General features: G+C 44.9%; 1 protein-coding gene across 1 annotated transcript in view; it reads left to right on the forward strand.

The window, feature by feature from the left end:
* The first annotated feature begins 8,766 nt into the window (after window positions 1–8,766).
* Window positions 8,767–21,439, forward strand: part of enah (ENAH actin regulator) — a 135,730-nt gene continuing 123,057 nt past the window's right edge. Inside the window, exon 1 of the mRNA XM_034076270.2 lies at window positions 8,767–9,277. Within this exon, the coding sequence (XP_033932161.1) occupies window positions 9,273–9,277 (5 nt within the window). The 5' untranslated portion in view covers window positions 8,767–9,272. The remainder of the gene's footprint in view (window positions 9,278–21,439) is intronic.

Consider the following 21,439-nt stretch of genomic DNA (forward strand, 5'->3'; position numbering starts at 1 on the left):
GGTGCAGGTTGCAGCCAGCGGGTCAGCGTCATGTTTAACCCTGCGGGTGCAGGTTGCAGCCAGTGGGTCAGCGTCATGTTTAAACCTACGTGTACAGGTTGCGGCCAATGGGTCAGCGTCATGTTTAACCCTGCACGTGCAGGTTGCGGCCAGTGGGTCAGCGTCATGTTTAACCCTGCGGGTGCAGGTTGCGGCCAGCGGGTCAGCGTCATGTTTAACCCTGCGGGTGCAGGTTGCAGCCAGTGGGTCAGCGTCATGTTTAACCCTGCGCGTATAGGTTGCGGCCAGTGGGTCAGCGTTTGCCTAAATCCGCTATGCAGGCGCTAACCATGGTCGGCGTTCACATTAACCCTGCAGTGATTCCGACATTCTCATCATGTCCCCGTGCTATCTCATTTTAAATTTGTGTTATTTATCTTTTTTTTCAAGATTGAAATGAAGCTCAGCGCAAGTTCTTTCAGGAAGACTGGGAGTATACACTGAACAAAAATATAAATGAAACACTTTTGTTTTTGCTCCCATTTTACATGAGATGAACTCAAAGATCTAAAACATTTTCTAAATACACAAAATAACCATTTCTCTCAAATATTGTTCACAAATCTGAAAAAATGTGTGATAGTGAGCACTTCTCCTTTGCCGAGATAATCCATCCCACCTCACAGGTGTGGCATATCAAGATACTGATTAGACAGCATGATTATTGCACAGGTGTGCCTTAGGCTGGCCACAATAAAAGGCCACTCTGAAACGTTCAGTTTTATCACACAGCACAATGCCACAGATGTCACAAGTTTTGAGGGAGCGTGCAATTGGCATGCTGACAGCAGGAATGTCCACCAGAGCTGTTGCCCATGAATTGAATGTTCATTTCTCTACCATAAGCCGTCTCCAAAGGCGTTTCAGAGAATATGTAATATATTACTTTTTTTTAGTAACGACCCCATCTCTGCCTATTACATTTCACCTCATTCTCCAGCAGCCAATCACCGTGCTGCAGCCAAACTATAAAATGGTTCTCCTCTCTCCTGCAGTCAGCTGTGATTTCAATCAATCAATCAATCAATCAATGTTTATTTATATAGCCCAATATCACAAATGTTACATTTGTCTCAGTGGTCTTCACAGTGTGTACAAAATATAAGTATGACAATACGACACCCTCTGTCCTTAGACCCTCTGTCCTTAGACCCTCACATCGTACAAGGAAAAACCTCCGGAGAAAACCCACAGTTTAAAGGGAACATGGGAGAAACCTCAGGGAGAGCAACAGAGGAGGGATCCCTCTCCCAGGACGGACAGACGTGCAATAGATGCCGTGTGTAAATTGAAAAGATAATACATTTGCAACATAGGTAGTCCAAATGTTTAGACATGCATGTGTCTATAATAAGAAGATGAATCCACGAGGATATCCATCCAGTGTTACGCTTGGATGAAGCAGGTAGGACTCAAATGCAGAATTTAATGAAAAGCGAGCTTTATTAAATAATATAAAGCTGTGGCAAAAAAAGGCAGTATCCAAAATATCCAAAACCAACGAGCAGCACAAGGAACACAGACCGTGGAATAACATGGAGGGGAAACAATGAACCGACATGGAACACAGGGGAAGACTAGACTAAATACACAGAAGGGTAATCACAGAACAAGACACAGCTGGGCAGGGGAGGAGAAACACAAGGACAACAGGTGAACACAATCGGGTAATCAGGGAGGGAAACAGACAGAAAGCAGACAGGCAGGAAACGGGGGTGAACACTTTACACAATAAAACAGGAAACCCAAAGACAAGAAAAACACCAACACAGACAAAACTACAAACGTGACATAACATGAGAATCGTGACATCCAGGACCGATGATCCAGGACCACAGCCACGACTCAAGATCCAGGGCTCACGATCCAGGACTCAGGACCGCAGGATCATCCATGTCTCCGGATCCCGGCTTATATAGACACCAAAAAGAAAGACATTTGGGGAAGCTGGGTTAATGGGAACATGAGAGTACACAGGTATAGACAGAGAGAAGGAAGAAGTAAGATGTCCCCCGACAAACTAAGCCTATATCAGCAAAACTAGGGGCTGAATCTAATCAGCCCTAACTATAAGCTTTATCAAAAAGGAAGGTCTTAAGCGCACTCTTAAAAACGGATAGAGTGTCTGCCGCCCGAACACGAACTGAAGCTGATTCCACAAATGTGGAGCTTGATAAGAAAAGGCTCTGGCTCCCACTGTACTTTTAGAGACTCTAGGAACAACCAACAACCCTGCATTCATGGAACGCAATGCCCTAGCTGGACAGTAGGGTATAATGAGTTCTTTAAGGTAAGATGGCGCCTGCCCATTAAGGGCTTTGTAGGCGAGAAGAAGAATTTTAAATTCTATCCTGTGTTCTATAGGGAGCCAGTGTAAGGCAGCCAGAACAGGAGTAATGTGGTCCCTTTTCCTAACTCTGGTTAGTACCCGAGCTGCAGCATTTTGAATCAGCTGAAGCGACTTGACTGACTTCTTGGTACTCCCTGATAATAAAGAGTTACAATAACCCAGCCTAGAAGTAACAAATGCATGGACTAGTTTCTCTGCATCGTTTTGAGGCAAGATATGCCTGATTTTTGCAATGTTACGTAGATGGAAGTAGGCGGTCCTTGAAATTGATTTTATGTGGGCGTTAAAGGATAAATCCTGATCAAATATAACACCAAGAATCCTTACAGTCTCACTGGAGGCCAAATTAATGTCATCCATAGTTAGTATATCTTTAGATAATTTGTTTCGTAGATTCTTCGGGCCAAGTACAATAACTTCAGTTTTGGTCGTGTTTAACATCAAAAAGTTTAAGGTCATCCACGTTTTTAAGTCCTTAAGGCAGTCTTGAATTTTATTTAGATGATTAATTTCATCAGGCTTGATTGATAAATATAGTTGAGTATCATCCGCATAACAATGAAAGTTTACAGAATGATCCATCCATCCATCCATCCATCTTCTCCCGCTTATCCGTGGTCGGGTCGCGGGGGTAGCAGTTCCAGCAGAGAGCCCCACACTTTCTTTTCCCTGGCGACATCAACCAGCTCTGACTGGGGGATCCCAAGGCGCTCCCAGGCCAGCGAAGAGATATAATCCCTCCACCTGGTCCTAGGTCTACCCCTTGGTCTCTTCCCAGCTGGACGTGCCTGGAACACCTCCATAGGGAGGCGCCCAGGTGGCATCCTAAGGTGCCCGAACCACCTCAACTGGCTCCTTTCGACGCGAAGGAGGAGCGGCTCAACTCTGAGTCCCTCCCTGATGACCGAACTTCTCACCTTATCCCTAAGGGAGACACCAGCCACCCTGCGGAGAAAACCCATCTCGGCCGCTTGTATCCGCGATCTCGTTCTTTCGGTCATGACCCATCCTTCATGACCATAGGTGAGGGTAGGAACGAAAATGGCCCGGTAGACAGAGAGCTTTGCCTTCTGGCTCAGCTCCCTTTTCGTCACAACGGTGCGGTAAAGCGACTGCAGTACCGCTCCCGCTCCTCCGATTCTCCGGCCCATCTCACGCTCCATTGTTCCCTCACTCGAGAACAAGACCCCGAGATACTTGAACTCCTTCACTTGGGGTAAGGACTCATTCCCTACTTGGAGTGGACAGTCCATCGGTTTCCTGCTGAGAACCATGGCCTCAGATTTGGAGATGCTGATCCTCATCCCAGCCGCTTCACACTCGGTTGCGAACCGATCCAGTGAGGGCTGAAGGTCGCAGACCGATGAAGCCATTAGAACCACATCATCTGCAAAAAGCAGTGGTGCAATCCTTAGTCCACCGAACTGCAGACCCCCTCCCCCATGACTACGCCTCAAAATCCGATCCATGTATATTACAAACAGGATTGGTGACAAAGCGCAGCCCTGGCGGAGGCCAACCCTCACCGGAAATGGGTCCGACTTACTGCCGAGGACCCGGACACAGCTCTCGCTGTGGGAGTACAGAGATTGGATGGCCCTGAGTAGAGACCCCCTCACCCCATACTCCCACAGCACCTCCCACAGTAACTCCCTGGGAACTCGGTCATACGCCTTCTCCAAGTCTACAAAACACATGTAGACCGGATAAGCGTACTCCCATGCCCCCTCCAGGATCCTTGCGAGAGTAAAAAGCTGATCCGTCGTTCCACGACCAGGACGGAATCCGCATTGTTCCTCCTCAATCTGAGGTTCGACAATCGGCCTGACCCTCCTTTCAAGTACCTTGGAGTAAACTTTCCCGGGGAGGCTGAGTATTGTGATGCCTCTGTAATTGGCACACACCCTCTGATCCCCCTTTTTAAAAAGGGGAACCACCACCCCGGTCTGCCACTCCTTCGGTACTGTTTCCGACTTCCACGCAACGTTGATGAGACGTGTCAACCATGACAGTCCCTCAACACCCAGAGACTTCAGCATTTCCAGGCGGATCTCATCCACCCCCGGGGCTTTGCCACTGTAGAGTTGTTTGACGACCTCAGTGACCCTCAGATTGGTTTTGATCCCCCGTCATACTCCAGCTCTGCCTCTAACATAGAGGGCGGAGTTGTCGGGTTCAGGAGTTCCTCAAAGTGTTCCTTCCAACGCCCTAACACTCCATCAGTTGAGGTCAACAACGTCCCATCCTTACTGTACACAGCTTGGATGGTTCCCTGCTTCCCCCTCCTGAGGTGTCGGACAGTTTTCCAGAACAACTTTGGTGCCGCCCGAAAGTCCTTCTCCATGTCTTCTCCGAACTTCTCCCACACCCGCTGCTTTGCCTCGGCCACGGATGAGGCTGCTGCCCTTCGGGCCTGTCGGTACCTTGCAACTGCCTCGGGAGTCCCCCAGGATAACAAATCCCTGAAGGCCTCCTTCTTCAGTCGGACAGATTCCCTGACCACCGTTGTCCACCAGGAGGTTCGAGGGTTACCGCCCCTTGAGGCACCTAGGACCTTGAGACCACGGCTCCCCGCCACGGGTTCGGCAATAGAGGCTTTGAACACTGACCACTCTGGTTCAATGTCCCCAACCTCCACAGGAATGCCCGAAAAGCTCCGCCGGAGGTGTGAGTTGAAGGCCTCCTTAACTTGGGCCTCCTCCAGACGTTCCCAGTTCACCCGAACTACACGTTTGGGCGTACCAGGTCTATCCAGAGGCTTCCCCCGCCACTCGACCCAACTCACCACCAGATGGTGATCAGTTGACAACTCCGCCCCTCTCTTTACCCGAGTGTCCAAAACATACGGCCTCAGGTCCGATGATACGATAACGAAATCGATCATGGACCTTCTGCCTAGGGTGCTCTGGTACCACGTACACTTATGAGCATCCCTATGTTCGAACATGGTGTTTGTTATGGCCAATCCATGACTAGCACAGAAGTCCAGTAACAAACCCGACCCCATCGATGTTTCCCGTAGGTGGTGGGCCCGTGGGACGGAGAAGCAGAGGTGTTGCCCACGTTGCCTTTTCGGGCTGGGCCCGGCCGGGCTCCGTGGCAAGCCCGGCCACCAGACGCTCGCAGACGAGTCCTCCTTCTGGGCCTGGCTCCAGAAGGGGACCCCGGGCTTCCTCCGGGCCGGGTATCCTCACTTCTTTGTTGTTCTTTCATGAGGTCTTTTGAACAGAATGATTCCTTATAATATTGCCTAACGGAAGCATATATAATGTGAACAAAATAGGTCCGAGCACTGAACCCTGTGGCACTCCATGGCTAACTTTGGTTTGCGTGGAAGATTCATCGTTAACACGTACAAACTGAGAGCGTTCAGATAGATAGGACCTAAACCAGCCTAAAGCAGTTCCCTGTATGCCAACTAAGTGCTCTAGTCTTTGCAATAGGATATCATGGTCGATAGTATCAAATGCAGCACTGAGATCGAGCAAAACAAGAATAGAGACAAGTCCCTTGTCTGAGGCTATTAGAATGTCATTTGTGACTTTAACCAGAGCTGTCTCTGTGCTATGATGTGTTCTAAAGCCAGACTGAAAATCTTCAGATAAATCATTATTTTTTAAGTAATCACACAACTGTTTTGCGACCGCTTTCTCAAGAATTTTTGAGAGGAACGGAAGATTAGAAATAGGTCTATAGTTGGCTAAAACCTCTGGATCGAGGTTGTGCTTTTTAAGAAGCGGTTTTATCACTGCTACTTTGAATGATTGTGGAACATAGCCTGATAATAAAGACATATTCATAATATTTAATAAAGAAGTGCTAATTAATGGAAAAACTTCCTTCAACAGCTTAGTTGGAATTGGGTCTAACATGGATCATGGTTGATGGTTTAGAAGAGAGAATCATTGAATGTAATTGTTCAAGCTTAATGGCTGAAAAGCATTCTAGTTTACTATCGGGTGTAATATTAGAACTTACGTTTCCGGGAGCTGTTGATAACACTATACTGGTCAAAGGCAAGAGGTCATTCATTTTGTTTCTAAGAGTAACAATTTTATTGTTAAAAAAGCACATAAAATCATTACTACTGAGTGCTATGGGAATAGAAGGCTCAATCGAGCTGTGGCTCTCTGTCAGCCTGGCTTCAGTGCTGAAAAGAAATCTTGCATTATTCTTATTCTCATCTATTAATGAAGAGTAGTAGGCTGCTCTCGCTTTACGCAGTGCTTTCTTATATTCATTGAGAGTAATATCCCAAATTAAACGAGATTCTTCAAGTTTAGTGGAACGCCATATCCTTTCAAGTTGTCTCGACTTTTGCTTTATTTTGCGGGTTTCGGCATTATGCCATGGTGCTATGTTGTTTTATTTTCTTCTTTTTCAAAGGAGCAACAGAGTCTCATTTTATTCGCAGCGCATCTGTAGCACTATCAACAACATGATCAATTTGGGGTGGTGTACATTTTGTATAAGTTTCCTCCCTTACATGCAGACATGCTATCGAGTTAAGTATTGGTGGAATCTCTTCCTTAAATGTGGCTATAGCACTAACAGATAGGTTTCTGCTGCAGGAGCTTTTGACTAATGCTTTGTAGTCTCGTAATAGTACTTCAGAAGTTACTAAGAAATGGTCGGATAAAGCAGGATTATGCGGTTCGACTAATAGTTGCTCAATTTCAATACCATAAGTCAGAACAAGGTCGAGAGTGTGATTATAGCAGTGGGTTGGTTTATTTACACTCTGACAGAAACCAACATAATCTAATATAGAGTTAAATGCAACAGTAAGGCTATTTTTATCATCGTCAACATGAATATTAAAGTCACCTACGATAATTACTTTATCTGTTTTAAGAACCAAAGTTGATAAAAATTCAGAGAATTCTGATAAGAATTCTGAATAAGGACCTGGTGCACGATACACTGTAACAAATAAGATTGGCTGCAAAGTTTTCCAGGTTTTCAAAGGAGGTATAATTTAATTTTGGTTTAGTATTGATAAGTAAACTTGAGATTGCTGCAACTCCACCTCCTCGGCCCGTGCCTCGGGCAATATGAGTGTTGATATGGCTGGGTGGAGTGGCCTCATTTATGCTGACATATTCTTCATGTCTCAACCAAGTTTCAGTGAGACAGCATATATCAATATTATAATCTGATATTAAATCATTTACCAATATTGCTTTAGATGCTAGAGATCTTATGTTTAAGAGACCACATTTAATCTTCCTGTTTTGTTGCACTGTAGTAGTTGTTACATTTACTTTTATTAGGTTATTATGTATGACACCTCTATTAGGTTTTACCTTAAATTGTCCTTGGGCAGACACACACACCGTTAATATTGGGTATTTTATTGGGTTCGGGATTCCTATGGATGACTGCCTAGTCATTTTCAGGTTAACAGTACAACTATTATACAATTTATTTAAATTAAAATCTAAAACTGGTCTCAGCACACTCTTACTTGCCTGGGACCAGCAGGTTATACAGGACTGAAGATGTGAGAGAATAATGGCGTGCACATTTTTTTTTTATGCTGCTTTTGTTAGTTCCTAATAGGTTTAAATAAAAAAATTGTGTATTTCAGTTTTCGACTTGTGTTTTTGAAATGGCTTAAAAAGATTGATATCCAATATCACTAGGGAAATATTTGACCTAATTAACACATCAAGCAGTGGATGCACAGTTTGTCTTGCTTATTATAAGTAACACATATTGCCCGTTACGAGCCATTTAGCAATTGAGCATCTTTTTGCAGCATTGATGAGAGTTTAGAGGCAACTTGTTCAGCATCTTTAATCTAGGTTAACAGCAGGAAGCTTCATGACACTTCATATTATGTGACTGTACTGGTGTGTGGCACCATTTTAAATGAATTCTGGTTTACTGTAGTTATGCAATATGCATATTTTGTAATATTTTCAGTTTACTTTGGTCCCAGTTCAACATTAAAGACACATACCCCTACAGCAGGGGATAAGACTCGGTTGTCAAGGGCAACCTGTACGTGCTACGTCCTACAAATTGCGTCAATTGGTGCCTTCAAGTACTGTGGGAAATGAAAGACGAAAAGTTCAGCGCTTATGAAAGACGAAACTAAAGAGTTTCTTATGTAAGCCAAACATGTAGATGTTCATTTTAGAGGACGGACAGCAGAGGCAGTATTATTATTATTATTATTATGATTATTATGATTATTATCATTATTATCCTAAGACTATCTATCAAATACATGGGCAGTGTGTTATAACCAGAAGAAGCCTACAATGAGGGTTTCACAGGGAATCAAGTTTATCGTGGTGCTGTCAAAATAGTTCCCCATTCACTGACTAATTTGTTCACTCCGTTATCAATATGCATATGCACTCATAGACTTGATTTGAGAAGGAACGTGCCATATGTCCTTTAATAAAGGATGTAGCAGCGATACAGTAGACATTGTTCGGTCACTACAGCTCCATGGCCACACGGCCATGGAACTTCAGAGCAGGAGCTTTTGGCGTGGCCATAAACGCAGGACGTGTTGCAGGCAGCAGGCGGGAGCGGCAGCGGCGCGGCATAGCGCCGCATCACACGGACACGAGTGTTCCAGAGAGAGCCGAGAAACGCTGCGATTCTCCGCTCTCTGCCCACGGACTCTTTACCTCCAGCGGGGACGCAATGCTCTGGATTATGTAGGATTCGAGGGTTTCTTTTATCATCTCGCTTTTTTTTGTTTGTTCTTGTTTTGTACTTTCACCGGATTGCCTGCAAACTGAGAGCCGTAGTGCCGCCGGAGTAGCCCTGTTCATCTGTCGCCAACGGAGGGGGGGGAACTTTAGTGGAAGTCACCCAAGAGAACACACGGTGTGACAACATTTGACCGGACAACACTTTCCTCATGAGGTGAGAAGCTGCCAATGGTTTACAATGGGAAATAATATGTGTATTCATTGGGAAAATGTATATATATTTTTATTTGTTGTATTTATTTTTAAATATTTATTTATGTATAGTATTATCGAAGATTCGATCACAGTCAGGAGCGCGAGGACATCTCAGCTGAACATGTTGCTGTGATGACAGACAGACAGAGACAGAAAGACACACAGAGAGAGAGAGACAAACAGAGAGAGAGAGAGAGAGAGAGAGACAGACAGACAGACAGACAGAGAGAGACTGACAGACAGACACTGTGCACATGCACTGTCTCTACTTGCATGTTAGCCCTCTTGCAAGCTCCATATCAATGTCAGCTGTATCTCACACTCGTTGAACGCAACACTGTGCAACACCACACTGTGCAACACCACACTGTGCTACACTGTGCTACACTGTGCTACACCACACTGTGCTACACTGTGCTACACTGTGTACGTGTATTGGGTTGGAATGGTGCTGCTGCTCCCATACTGCATAACAGGATTATTTTAGCACTGGTGATGGGTTAGCATTTATCTGATGACACACACACACACACACACACACACACACACACACACACACACACACACACACACACACACACACACACACACACACACACACACACACACACACACACACACACACACACACACACACACACACACACACACACACACACACACACACACACACACACACACACACACACACACACACACACACACACACACACACACACACTTCAGGGGACATTACATGGACTTGCATGTATTTCCTGGAGACTTATCCTATCCATAACCAACACATGCCTAACACTTACCCTTAACCTTACCCTTACCATAAACCTAACCAAGTCTTCATCCTAAAATTAATGATTCCCCTTATGGGGACCTCCAATTTGTCCCCATAAGGGAGGCCAGTCCCCACACAGGACTGTGTAAACAGATTTAGGTCCCCACAAGTATAGTAATGCTAGGCCACGCACGCACGCACACACACACACACACACACACACACACACACACACACACACACACACACACACACACACACACACACACACACACACACACACACACACACACACACACACACACACACACACACACACACACACACACACACACACACACACACACACACACACACAATAATCCATAGTCCATAATACTTTGATGTTTACAGAGAGAACAGCTGTGAGGTCCGTGCAGAAAGCAGAGCAGTGTGTATAATATATATCACTCAGTATAACAGGCCTACATTACTCTCTGTATTTGCTTTAGTTTAGTAGATATCTACAAACAAAGAGTCGATACATTTCTAAGACCATTTAGTGCTTCACATAATAAAATGCACATTGGCTGTAGCAGTGGCGGCACCAGAGATTTTCTCTAGGGGTGAAAACTGTAGCTTGACGTTTCATAGAGGGTGCTCAAACAGTAAGGGTTTCCCATTAATGCACCAGCGCTACAGTTGAATTTTCTACTGCCACACACACACACACACACACACACACACACACACACACACACACACACACACACACACACACACACACACACACACACACACACACACACACACACACACACACACACACACACACACACACACACACACACACACACACACACACACACACACACACACACACACACACACAGTGCACCCGCGACTGTTAGAAGGCTCGATAATCAGCTCACGGCATATAGGTGTAAGCAGGGGTAAAGTGCTATTTTTACAAGTGGGGAGTGGACCTCACCTCCTCTAGGAGCATGGGCGCGGGAAGGGGGGTGCTGAGGGCGCTGCAGCACACCCTAGCGGCAGGCATGGGGTGCTCCCCTGTCTGAATTATTATTTGACGGTTATTGCTGCTCCCGCTGTGCATAATCTGTGTAATATGTAGCCAATAAATTCCACATTGTTGGTAAAATAATATTTTGGCCTGCCCCGAATGTTGTTGCTGTAGCCCCGGACAATTCTACCTCAATAATATAATACATTAACCGTGCTTTACGTGAACCTCATCATGACACTAGAGAGGACGACAGGACTGTAATTTCCCTTGTTCAGTGAATGCAACAGAGGCAAGACACCAGACCAATCAGAGAGTTGCATGGAAATAAAAGTGTGCTTGTGTCATTCGAGCTCGGCTCTGTGTGTGTGTGTGTGTGTGTGTGTGTGTGTGTCTGTCTGTGTGTGTGTGAGAGGGAGAGAGAGAGAGGGACCGGTGCCAGCTGCAGGGACCGTGTTGTTAGCGTCTGGTTAGCTAGCCGCACTAACGGACACAAGGAGCTGTTTGTTCCACAACAAGCTGGAGGAGAGCTCTCCTCTCAGACTGAGAGGCTCAGGTGAGCTAAAGGACTCTCTGAGTGTTTAGATAGTTAACTTTAGTCTAAGGTATCTCAGTGGGTCTCAAACGGTTTGGTCACAAATTATTCAAAAGATTATTTCCGCGGCACACTTTCATATGATCATCGTTATAAAAAAATAAGAGAATAAAGGAAAAACAGTTATGAAATACTATATGGCAGTAAAACAAGAATACAGTTTGAAAGGGGAGTGATTTGTAAAATATCCATAAAGAAAAAGAACATCTGCTTACAGTAGCGGGTGTACTGTGTGTTTGCGTGTGGGGAGTGCTTTTGTGCGTGCTCTATAGTGCCCGTCATAGTGTTCACTGGAGTCCAGCACCTCAGCACCCCCACTCAAAATACCTTCCCGCGCCTCTGTCTAGGAGGGCCCTCACCTCCTCTAGTGGGGTCCGGGGGCATGCTACCCCGGGAAGATTTTGTTTTTAAATATTGAAGTTGAAAGCATCAATCTGGTGCACTTTGAGAGCAACATTAAGAGATCTATGGATACATCTCTCATCACCCATATGAAACAGAACTGTAAACAGATTTTCTATTTCTTTATAGATATTTTACAAATCACTCCCCTTTTAAAACAAACCGTTTGAGACCCACTGAGACAACTAGACTAAAGTTAACTATCTAAACACTGAGAGAGTCCTTTACTTCACCTGAGGTTATCTGAGACTCTCAGTCTGACAGGAGAGAGTTCTCCCTCCACCTTGTTGTTGAAAAAGCTCCTTATATCCGTTAGCTTGGCTAGCTAGCACCAGATGCTAACCACAACGATCTCCGGTAGATCTCTCTCTCGCTCGCGCACGCACACAAAATGGCTCGTGCCACACACACACAGAGCAGGGCTTGAATGAAACATAGAGACCCAGAAGTAAGCTACTTGTACTCACGAGGCTATGCTATTATGTGCATAATCCCTCTCGCTTTCAGTTGGTTTTGATTGAGTGTCCACACATGGAAGTTTAAGGACTAAAAAACTATCAATTTTTCACTTTGCTGTTAGCAAATAATTTGGCGCTCGAGCTAACAGGAAGTCACTCAAGTGTCACAAAGTAATTTAGCCTATGGGTAGGTCAAAAATCGAATGGGTGCTGGCCATTGGCCTAATCATATCAGCTGTGTTGGCTTTATGTTTTTGGTCAAACATTTATTTATTTCACATTTGCATTGATGTAATCAATAATTTATTTTTTTTAAACCCCCCCCCCACATATTTCTTGGGCGCCCCCCTGGGCTGTAGCCTGATATTATATGCTTTAAGTCGGAGCTGTAGGTGCGTGTTGTACAGTGTGTAGGTGCGTGTGGTAGAGTGTGTGTGTGTGTGCGTAGGTGCGGCGGACAGACACTTCTCAGTTGGTTTGGTGTCCTATGCTTAATACTTGTAAATCCAACTTTTGGCCCGTAATTTCATTTCCTCATGAGCTTCTCGTTGTAGAGTGAAAATGGAACGCACACGCTATTTGTTGTTCGTTTATATCACGCGGTCTGTTCTTCTTCTCTCAGTTATCACGCAGTCTGTCTTCCGGTTGTTGCCTCTTTTGAATGACGAATACACACTACCGCCGCCTGCTGGTAAGGAGAGTTATTGCCACTCACGCATGCGCAGTTCGTACGTGCTTCTTGGCCGTCGGCTGAAGTCTTTGCGGTTGTCACTGTCACTACCCGATCTGCAGTCCTGCCCGATCTGCACAAGCCCCCAGGAAGTGCGCCGGACTCAGATCAAAAATATTCATGGTGGCCAACGGCGGTACTACACTTCCGTTTGGTTGCCAGGCCCGGAAACACTTTTTCCCATTGACTTACATGGGGAAAGAGTGGTCTGTAAATCATTGGATACTTTTTTTTAAGCTAAATAAAATACCCAGTATGAACACTTGTATAGCCCTTTATAAACATTCGTTCCTCAAGTTGTAAAAATGTGCTAATAACGTTATTCTGAGAGTTATTTCCCTCTGCATTATGAACGCGGATCTAACCCACAAGTCTGGGCATGTTGAGAGCTTTATATACACAAAAGGGGAGTTAGTCGGTTCCGTAAGAGCCGAGGTGAGTGTTAAACGAGTGTAACGTTAATGTCAGCTAGCTAACATTAGCTAACAAGGTACTCCCGTGTTTTGTTTTAGCAACTTGTTTTCTCGTTAAGAACTGAGTGATCGCTGTGTACGCTGTGGATAACATTGGTGTTGGCAAGGACAAGGTACGCAGAAAACTAGTTGCTAAAACAAAACACAGGAGTGTACCTCGTTAGCTAATGTTAGCTAGCTGACATTAACGTTACACATTACACTCACAGAAACCTTGTACAGCCGGTCCCGCATGCTGGCTCTTACGGACCGACTAATTCTCCTTTTGTGTAATAGCAGCTCTCAACATGCCCAGACTGTAATGATTTCCACCTTATTCACCTCATTCTGGTGTTGGTGACGTGTATTGTGCGAGACCAGAGATGTAGTTAATTGAGCGGTTTCACACACAAATAAGTGTAACTTCACAGTTTTACGACAAACTGTGATTTTTTTTACTTGGAAATGATTTTTTAAGATTGACAAACATGTGTAATTCATGGCACAATTCAGACGGTATCGAAAGATAACTTTTCTCTCGCCATTGACTTCAATACATAAGTTTTCCGAAATAAGGTCCCATGGAGTTCCACCGGAAAGGGAGGGACTTCGACTCTCTATGGACGTGTGCACTTTGACAACAGTGGACTTGGTAAGAACCAAACGTTTGCTTAGCTCGTTCCCCTCTCAGTCTGCAACTTAAAGGTCTCCTATTATGCTATTTTTAGGAATATATTATGGGTCTCAGATATATAAAAATTAGTGCTGTCAAAATTATCGCGTTAACGGCGGTAATACATTTTTTGAATTAATTGCGTTAAAATATTTAACCCATTTAACGCATGTGCAGAATGGCCCGCCCCATACGTGCCACCAGTGGCAGCGCCAGGGTATGGCTGGGGTAGGCTACACCCATACCAATAAATGGCTTAGCCCCACCATGAAAAATGATGTTAAAGTAAGCAAACTAAAGTCTGCCAACTCGCGCAGAGTAAATTGCACAGACAGCAGTTAGTCAGATTGATTTCAGTAGCCATGGCTTTGAAAACTTTTGTCACATAGTGATCATCTTCTCAATAGAACATCTTTGATAACGGCGTGGTGTTGTTGCAGGAAGTCCCGACGGAGAATACTTTTGCTGTAGTACAGGGGTGCACATAACTGGTACACAGATTATGTGCGTAATCTGAAATGCGTACCGTCACTTGTGTCACACAGCGCATTTGCGTACCGACGTACTTGTGAAGCTTTTCCAGAAGGCGGTTAGATCACCGGACGACAGAGTCGGTGCACACGGAGTGCACCGACTCTGTGCACACGGAGTGCACAGACAGGGAGCTGTTAACGTCGGTCTGTACAACGGACTTGTGCCAAAACTACGCCAACCGGCTGCGGAGGGAGACTCCCCCCCCTTCACTGGAGAACTGCGCTAAAACAGCTGATCACAACGTTCACACTCTGTGGTCACGAAGTACTCCACTAGCCGCCGCCGACCCCCCCCCCCCCCCCCCCTCTGTCGACTTTCCTGAAATACTCCCCCGTTGATAGAAATCAACACGTAATGAATTAAGACCCCACGGTTTGATGATTGATAGGTATGTGGGTTGTCTTTCATTTTGGCACGCAGACATTTTTTATAATAAACATAGATACTGTATGTTAAATGGATATATCCGCCTTCTTTCATTTATCTTTCCATTCCCACAACAATATACATAAATAAATGGCATATTTTGGACATAGTTCGAATGGTGATTAATCATGATTAATTAATTTTTAAACTGTGATTAATCTGATTAAAAATTGTAATCGTTTGACAGCCCTAATAAAAATACATAAAAAACATGTTTATGATGTGTTTTGCTCAAAATAACAAACATATCATCTAGGGATGCACGATAATTATCGGCCCGATAATTATCGGTCCGATATTAGGAATTAGGACGTCATCCCGATAAACCGATAACAGTATTAATAGCCCCGATAATATACAATATATTTTTTGGGTAGAAAAAAGAAAAAAATACTGCGGTGTGGGTGGATTGGGATGAGGGGCGCTTGTTTTTCACTCGGCTCCTCCCGTTTTGCCAGTACTGTGGTGTTAGTGGTTTAGGAAGAGGGGAGTTCTTCACAAATCCAGCGCTCCCTAATACTTCGAACCTGATCAGTCACCTGAAACATCGCCATCGCTACGATGGTGTGTTAAAAGCGTACGAAGACAATAATACAATACAGTGTGTGTGTGTGTGTGTGTGTGTGTGTGTGTCTGCGCGCGAGTTGGAGCTATGTGCAACTCAAGGCATATGCTCGAACCGGAGCTGCCTGGACGCTGCAATCATGTTGCTGAGTGTGCTGACTTTTCGTACAATGTCCCGCTGTCTGGCTTCCTGCATAAAGTCAAGTGCTCGGCGCAGTTGTGTGGATAGAGCGCTCCTCTGTTTTCATTTAAACAGCTCCTTATATCCGTTAGCGCAGCTAGCTAGCACCAGATGCTAACAACAACATTGCACGTAAGGTCTCTCTCTTGCTCGCTCGGATCACACGTACACACACCCTCCCGGTCCTCCAGATGGCCAAGCGGTGCCTGCCGGTGAGCGTGGAAGTGTGGTCTGCCACAAGCGGGCGGCAGGAGCGGGGCTGTCAGCATCAGCTTGGAGATGGTATTTTAAACTCGATGCGCTCTGAAGCTACGGGGCGGCCGAGGAAAAAAAATACACATGCGTTAATCGCGTTAAAATAATTAGTGGCGTCAGTAGTTGCTGCCCCCGCTCCCTTTGGAGCACGTTGGCACACTGTGAGCTCCAGAGAGATGAGAGAGATTTCTACCGGCAGATACTCAGCTAAATGCTGCCGTGCTTAAATGCCATATCATGTTTGAAACCACATCAAGGAATATTTAATTTATAGTGATGTTTAAAACTCAGTTAATGGGGCTCATTCACTGGAGCTTCCACAAACAACAATCAACTTAATTATTACATTCAAATTATGTACATTATTCAAGTTTACATTTACTTTGGATAATAACCAAAATGTTTGTGAACCGTTACACCCCTAGTAGCTACTAATGGCGATTGTGGAGCTGTTGTGGAAGTCCAGTTGCATGGGTGTCGCAGCCATTATATGAGGGTGGGACAAGTCCCCCCCACCTTTTCAATTGTTTAGTTTAGACCCCCCCACTTTTACCATGTGGAAAGTCCGTGAATCGGCCTCTCCACTCGCCGCACTTTGTAGAGCGCTGTGTCAGTGCTTCACTATCAAATCCATTCCACTTGCTTATTGAGAGAATGCCCAAATCAATGATACTCCGTACCATGTTTTCACTGCTACTTTGTACCAAGGCAGATTCTCACATGCGCTATGTTCAAGGAGTGTTGCCATAGTTGGACAGCTCAGATCTGTTGTATGAAGCGATGCCGGTAGCGGAGGTAAGGCACACACACCAAGTGTTCAGGAAATGGTTAATACAGCGAAAATCAAAGCTGACGATCTCTTGGTTTGATATGTTTTCTCCCCCAGACAACATGGACATAAGAACACTTCAAAGAAGAGGAAAGTAAGTAATCAGCTGGTAGCAGTTAATCAGTTAACAGTGATGGCGGCGGCGGCGGCGTCTCACTTCTGGAGAGGAGTTTCGTCTTTATGTCATGATAGAGAGATACGAATACTGAATAGTTTAGATGAGAAAAGGCATTGAAATGCCAGGTCACTAGTATTTATCATGTAAACAGGGAACATGAATAACCAATCTCTCTGTGCTCATGGAAACACCATGATGTCCACGTAGAGACGCAGTCAGTGTGTTTTACTGGAGCCTCAGTTCGATAAGAGATAAGAGTTCTTTAACTTCGGTACTCTCTCTCAAAATGATAATGTGCATTATGTTTTAATTATACTTCTTATCATTCAGAAGCTGTTTGTGTGTGTTTATGTTTTACTGAGTGCTTATAGGCCATTTCCATCCCAGTGTTAAGTTAACTGTTTATTTTCTGTGCACATTATATAGATAGCTAATATTCTACCTACTGCTTGGGGCTTTGAGTCTTCAAAATGTCCAATGTCACAGACTGGGACTTACTTTAGAGTAGGGTTGCCAGAAACTGACCATGATCAAAATCGATTATTCGGCAGCCCTGGCGAATAATAATCGAGGCAGAACACAGGGACAGTGGAGAGAGGTCTGTTGCTGAGGTGAGTGATGAAAGGGAAATGACACTTTAGAGTGTTAAGGAAATCAGTGGGGATATTGAACAGGAAGCATTTCAGTCAAGGGGCATCATATGACCAATATAGACTGAAGAGCAACATTTATTTGAACAAGTCAATGATACCATTCCTAGGTGAACTTAACATCTGTATGGAGTCAGATCAGTCTCAATATTAATAAATGCTCTCAGAAGGATTCACAAATGTATTTTGCGATTTATATATAAATGACTCTCCACAACAATATCTCTCAATGTACTCACACATATTTATTGTTGTATATAAATGTACAAAAAATGGGCATTTAAACTGCTTTTTATTAATTCAAAGACGGCTCTGAATTAATAATCAAATATGTTTCCTTTCTTTACTACTGGATGAAATTACAAAATGTACCCATCATTTTCCTCATGCTAGTATAGCCACATAAAAGTATCAAACGACCTTGAATACAGGAAATCTATTTTTCGTTAAAAATGTCCCCCCCACATTCAGGATGCTTCCTACGCCCATGGTGCCCAGCAACTTGCCCTTAAATTGTGGTGAAATATATGGATATGGTTTTTGGTTCACAACACACTGAAACGTTTTCAAGTGTTCAAATGTACGTTTGCTATCGGCTTTAGCTAGGCTTGCCAGTTATCTGAGTTGATAATACCTTCTGTGCCGCTGTGCCTGATTAGCTATTGTCAGTGTTAATGTAGGCAGATTGAAAAAACAACAATGTAGCTATTGCGGCTTTAAGTGTGGAGTTGTTAAGTAAGTTAAGTTGCAAACACAGCGCTGGTCTCGGATAAGTTGCTAGCTAATGTTATACAGTTAACAGTTGTGCATAAAGTTTGTATGCTAACTTTACCTACAATTGTTTAGAAATATGGTGATGATGATAATAATTTTGTTTTTATAGCGCCTTTCAAGAAACCCAAGGACGCTTTACAATGGGACATAGAATACATAAGTAATAATAATCACACAGACGCACAGACTGAAAAACAGATGGGTACTGCATTTTAGCTGGGGCCGAAGGCCTGAGTGAACAGATGGTGTTTGAGTTTTTCCTTGAAAGTGTCCAGAGAGTCGGCATTCCTGATAGCAGAGGGGAGAGAATTCCAGAGGGTTGGGGCTGCGGCACTGAAGGCTCTGTCACCAAAGGATTTCAGTTTTGGAGCGCTGGATGGAGAGCAGCCCGGTGTCGGAGGACCGCAGCTGACGAGACGAGAGGGTTATGTTTTTCGCGGGTGTGTTTCAAGGTTCAAGGTTCTTTATTTGTCATACAAACATAGCTACAGTGTAGTTATATCGATGAAAATCTTGTGTCACCGACTTCTCCAACAGTGCAACACAAAACACAGATAAACAGAAAAATATAGTGCAAGTAAATAGTAAATAGTAAATACAAGAAGAAAAATAGTTTGAAATAGTGCAATAAGAGTCTATATGCAAGTCATTGAAATATGATATATTAGGTAATAGATAAATACTTTTTAAGTAGCAGCCAGATGAATATTGTGGATGTTGTTTCAACAGTTCAGGTGTTTAACAGTCTTATTGCCTGTGGGATGAAACTGTCCCTGAGTCTGGTGGTTTTAGTCCGAATGCTGCGGTAGCGCCTGCCAGACGGCAGCAGACTGAACAGTTTGTGGCTGGGGTGATGGGGATCTTTTATAATCTTGAGGCAAGGCAAGTCAAGTTTATTTATATAGCACTTTTCAACGCAAGGCAATTCAAAGTGCTTTACAAAAAAAAAATGAAAGACATTAAGCATTAAAAAAGAAAAGCTAATAAAATAAACATTAAGGAAAAATACATGGATAAAAAAAAGGGATTTCTTCCTGAGCCGCTGGGAGTAAAGGTCCTCCATGGAGGGCAGCTCCGTCCTGGTGATGTTCTCTGCAGTTTTCACCACCTTCTGTAAAGCCTTACGGTTGAGGGCGGTGCAGCTGCCGTACCAGGCCGTGATGCAGCCAGTCAGGATACTATCTATGGTGCACCTGTAGAAGTTGCAAAGTATCCTGGAGTCCAGGTTGAACCTCCTCAGCCTGCGGAGGAATAATAATAATAATAATAAATTATATTTCTATAGCGCTTTTCTTGAACCCAAAGACGCTTTACATTATGAGGGAGGGTAGACAAACAAGGACAGGCAAAAACAAACAAACAAAAAACAAACAGAAAAAGCAGTCAGGAGGAAGTTGGTTGAGAGGGGGGGGGGGGGGGGGCTTATGGATATACAGAGTTGAAGAGGTGGGTTTTGAGGCAGGACTGGAACAGGGTGAGGGACTCAGACTCGCGGAGGTTTTGGGGGAGGGAGTTCCAGAGCTTCGGGGCTGCCACAGAGAAAGCTCTATCCCCGAAGCTCCGGAGTTTGGCCTTGGGGATGGAAAGAAAACCGGCTGAGGTGGATCTGAGGGACCGGGGTGGATCTGAGGGACCGGGGTGGATCTGAGGGACCGGGGTGGTTGGTAGAGGATGAGGAGGTCAGTGAGGTAGGGGGGGGCCAGATGGTGGAGGGCTTTGTAAGTGAGGACCAGGAGTTTGTAATGGATGCGGTGTGAAACAGGGAGACAGTGGAGTTCTTTGAGGACCGGGGTGATGTGATGCCATGACTTGGTGTGGGTGAGGAGTCTGGCGGCTGCGTTCTGGACACGCTGGAGTTTACTGAGGGATGTAGTGCTGATGCCGTAGAGGAGTGCGTTGCAATAGTCAAGGCGGGAGGAGATGAAGGTGTGAATGAGTCGCTCAGCTGCAGGGCGGGTGAGAGAGGGACGGAGTTTGGCAATATTGCGGAAGTGGAAAAATGAGGTTTTTACAACTTGGCGGATGTGGGGCTCGAGGGAGAGGGTGGGTCAAATATAACGCCAGGTTGCGTGCCTGGGTGGAGGGGGAAACCGGGGTGCCATCAATGGTGACTGTCAGGTTGGGGGTTTTGTCTCTTTGCAGATAGCTCTCCGGAGTTCATACCTAGATTTCCTGTACTCCTCTAAATCTCCACCTCTGTGCACGATAGTGCTCGCTTTCAGTTTGCCACACACCTTGCCGTTTATCCAGGGCTTTTGATTTGGGAATGTTCGTATGGAAATCTTCGGTACCACGTCATCGATGCATTTCCCAATGTAGCAGATGACCGTATCCGTGTGTGTGTTGATGTTGTTGTCCTCAAACACACTCCACTCCGTAGATGCAAAGCAACCCTACAGAGCTGAATCTGACTCCTCACTCCATCGCTGTACTGTCCTTGTTACCGGTCTGGGGGCGGTGGTGGCGAAGTCGATAGGGACTTGGCAACTGGAAGGTCACCAGTTCAAGTCCCGGCAAGACCAAGTGCTACCGAGGTGTCCCTGAGCAAGGCACCGTTCCCCACACTGCTCCCCGGGCGCCGTTCAAAATGGCAGCACACTGCTCCTAACACTAGGACGGGTCAAATGCAGAGAAACCATTTCCCCACGAGGGATTAATAAAAGTCCATCTTATCTGTCTGTCTTTAAGTTTCTGCCTGTAAGCAG

Source organism: Pseudochaenichthys georgianus, chromosome 24 (assembly GCF_902827115.2).
Source record: "Pseudochaenichthys georgianus chromosome 24, fPseGeo1.2, whole genome shotgun sequence".
NCBI lineage: Eukaryota > Metazoa > Chordata > Actinopteri > Perciformes > Channichthyidae > Pseudochaenichthys > Pseudochaenichthys georgianus.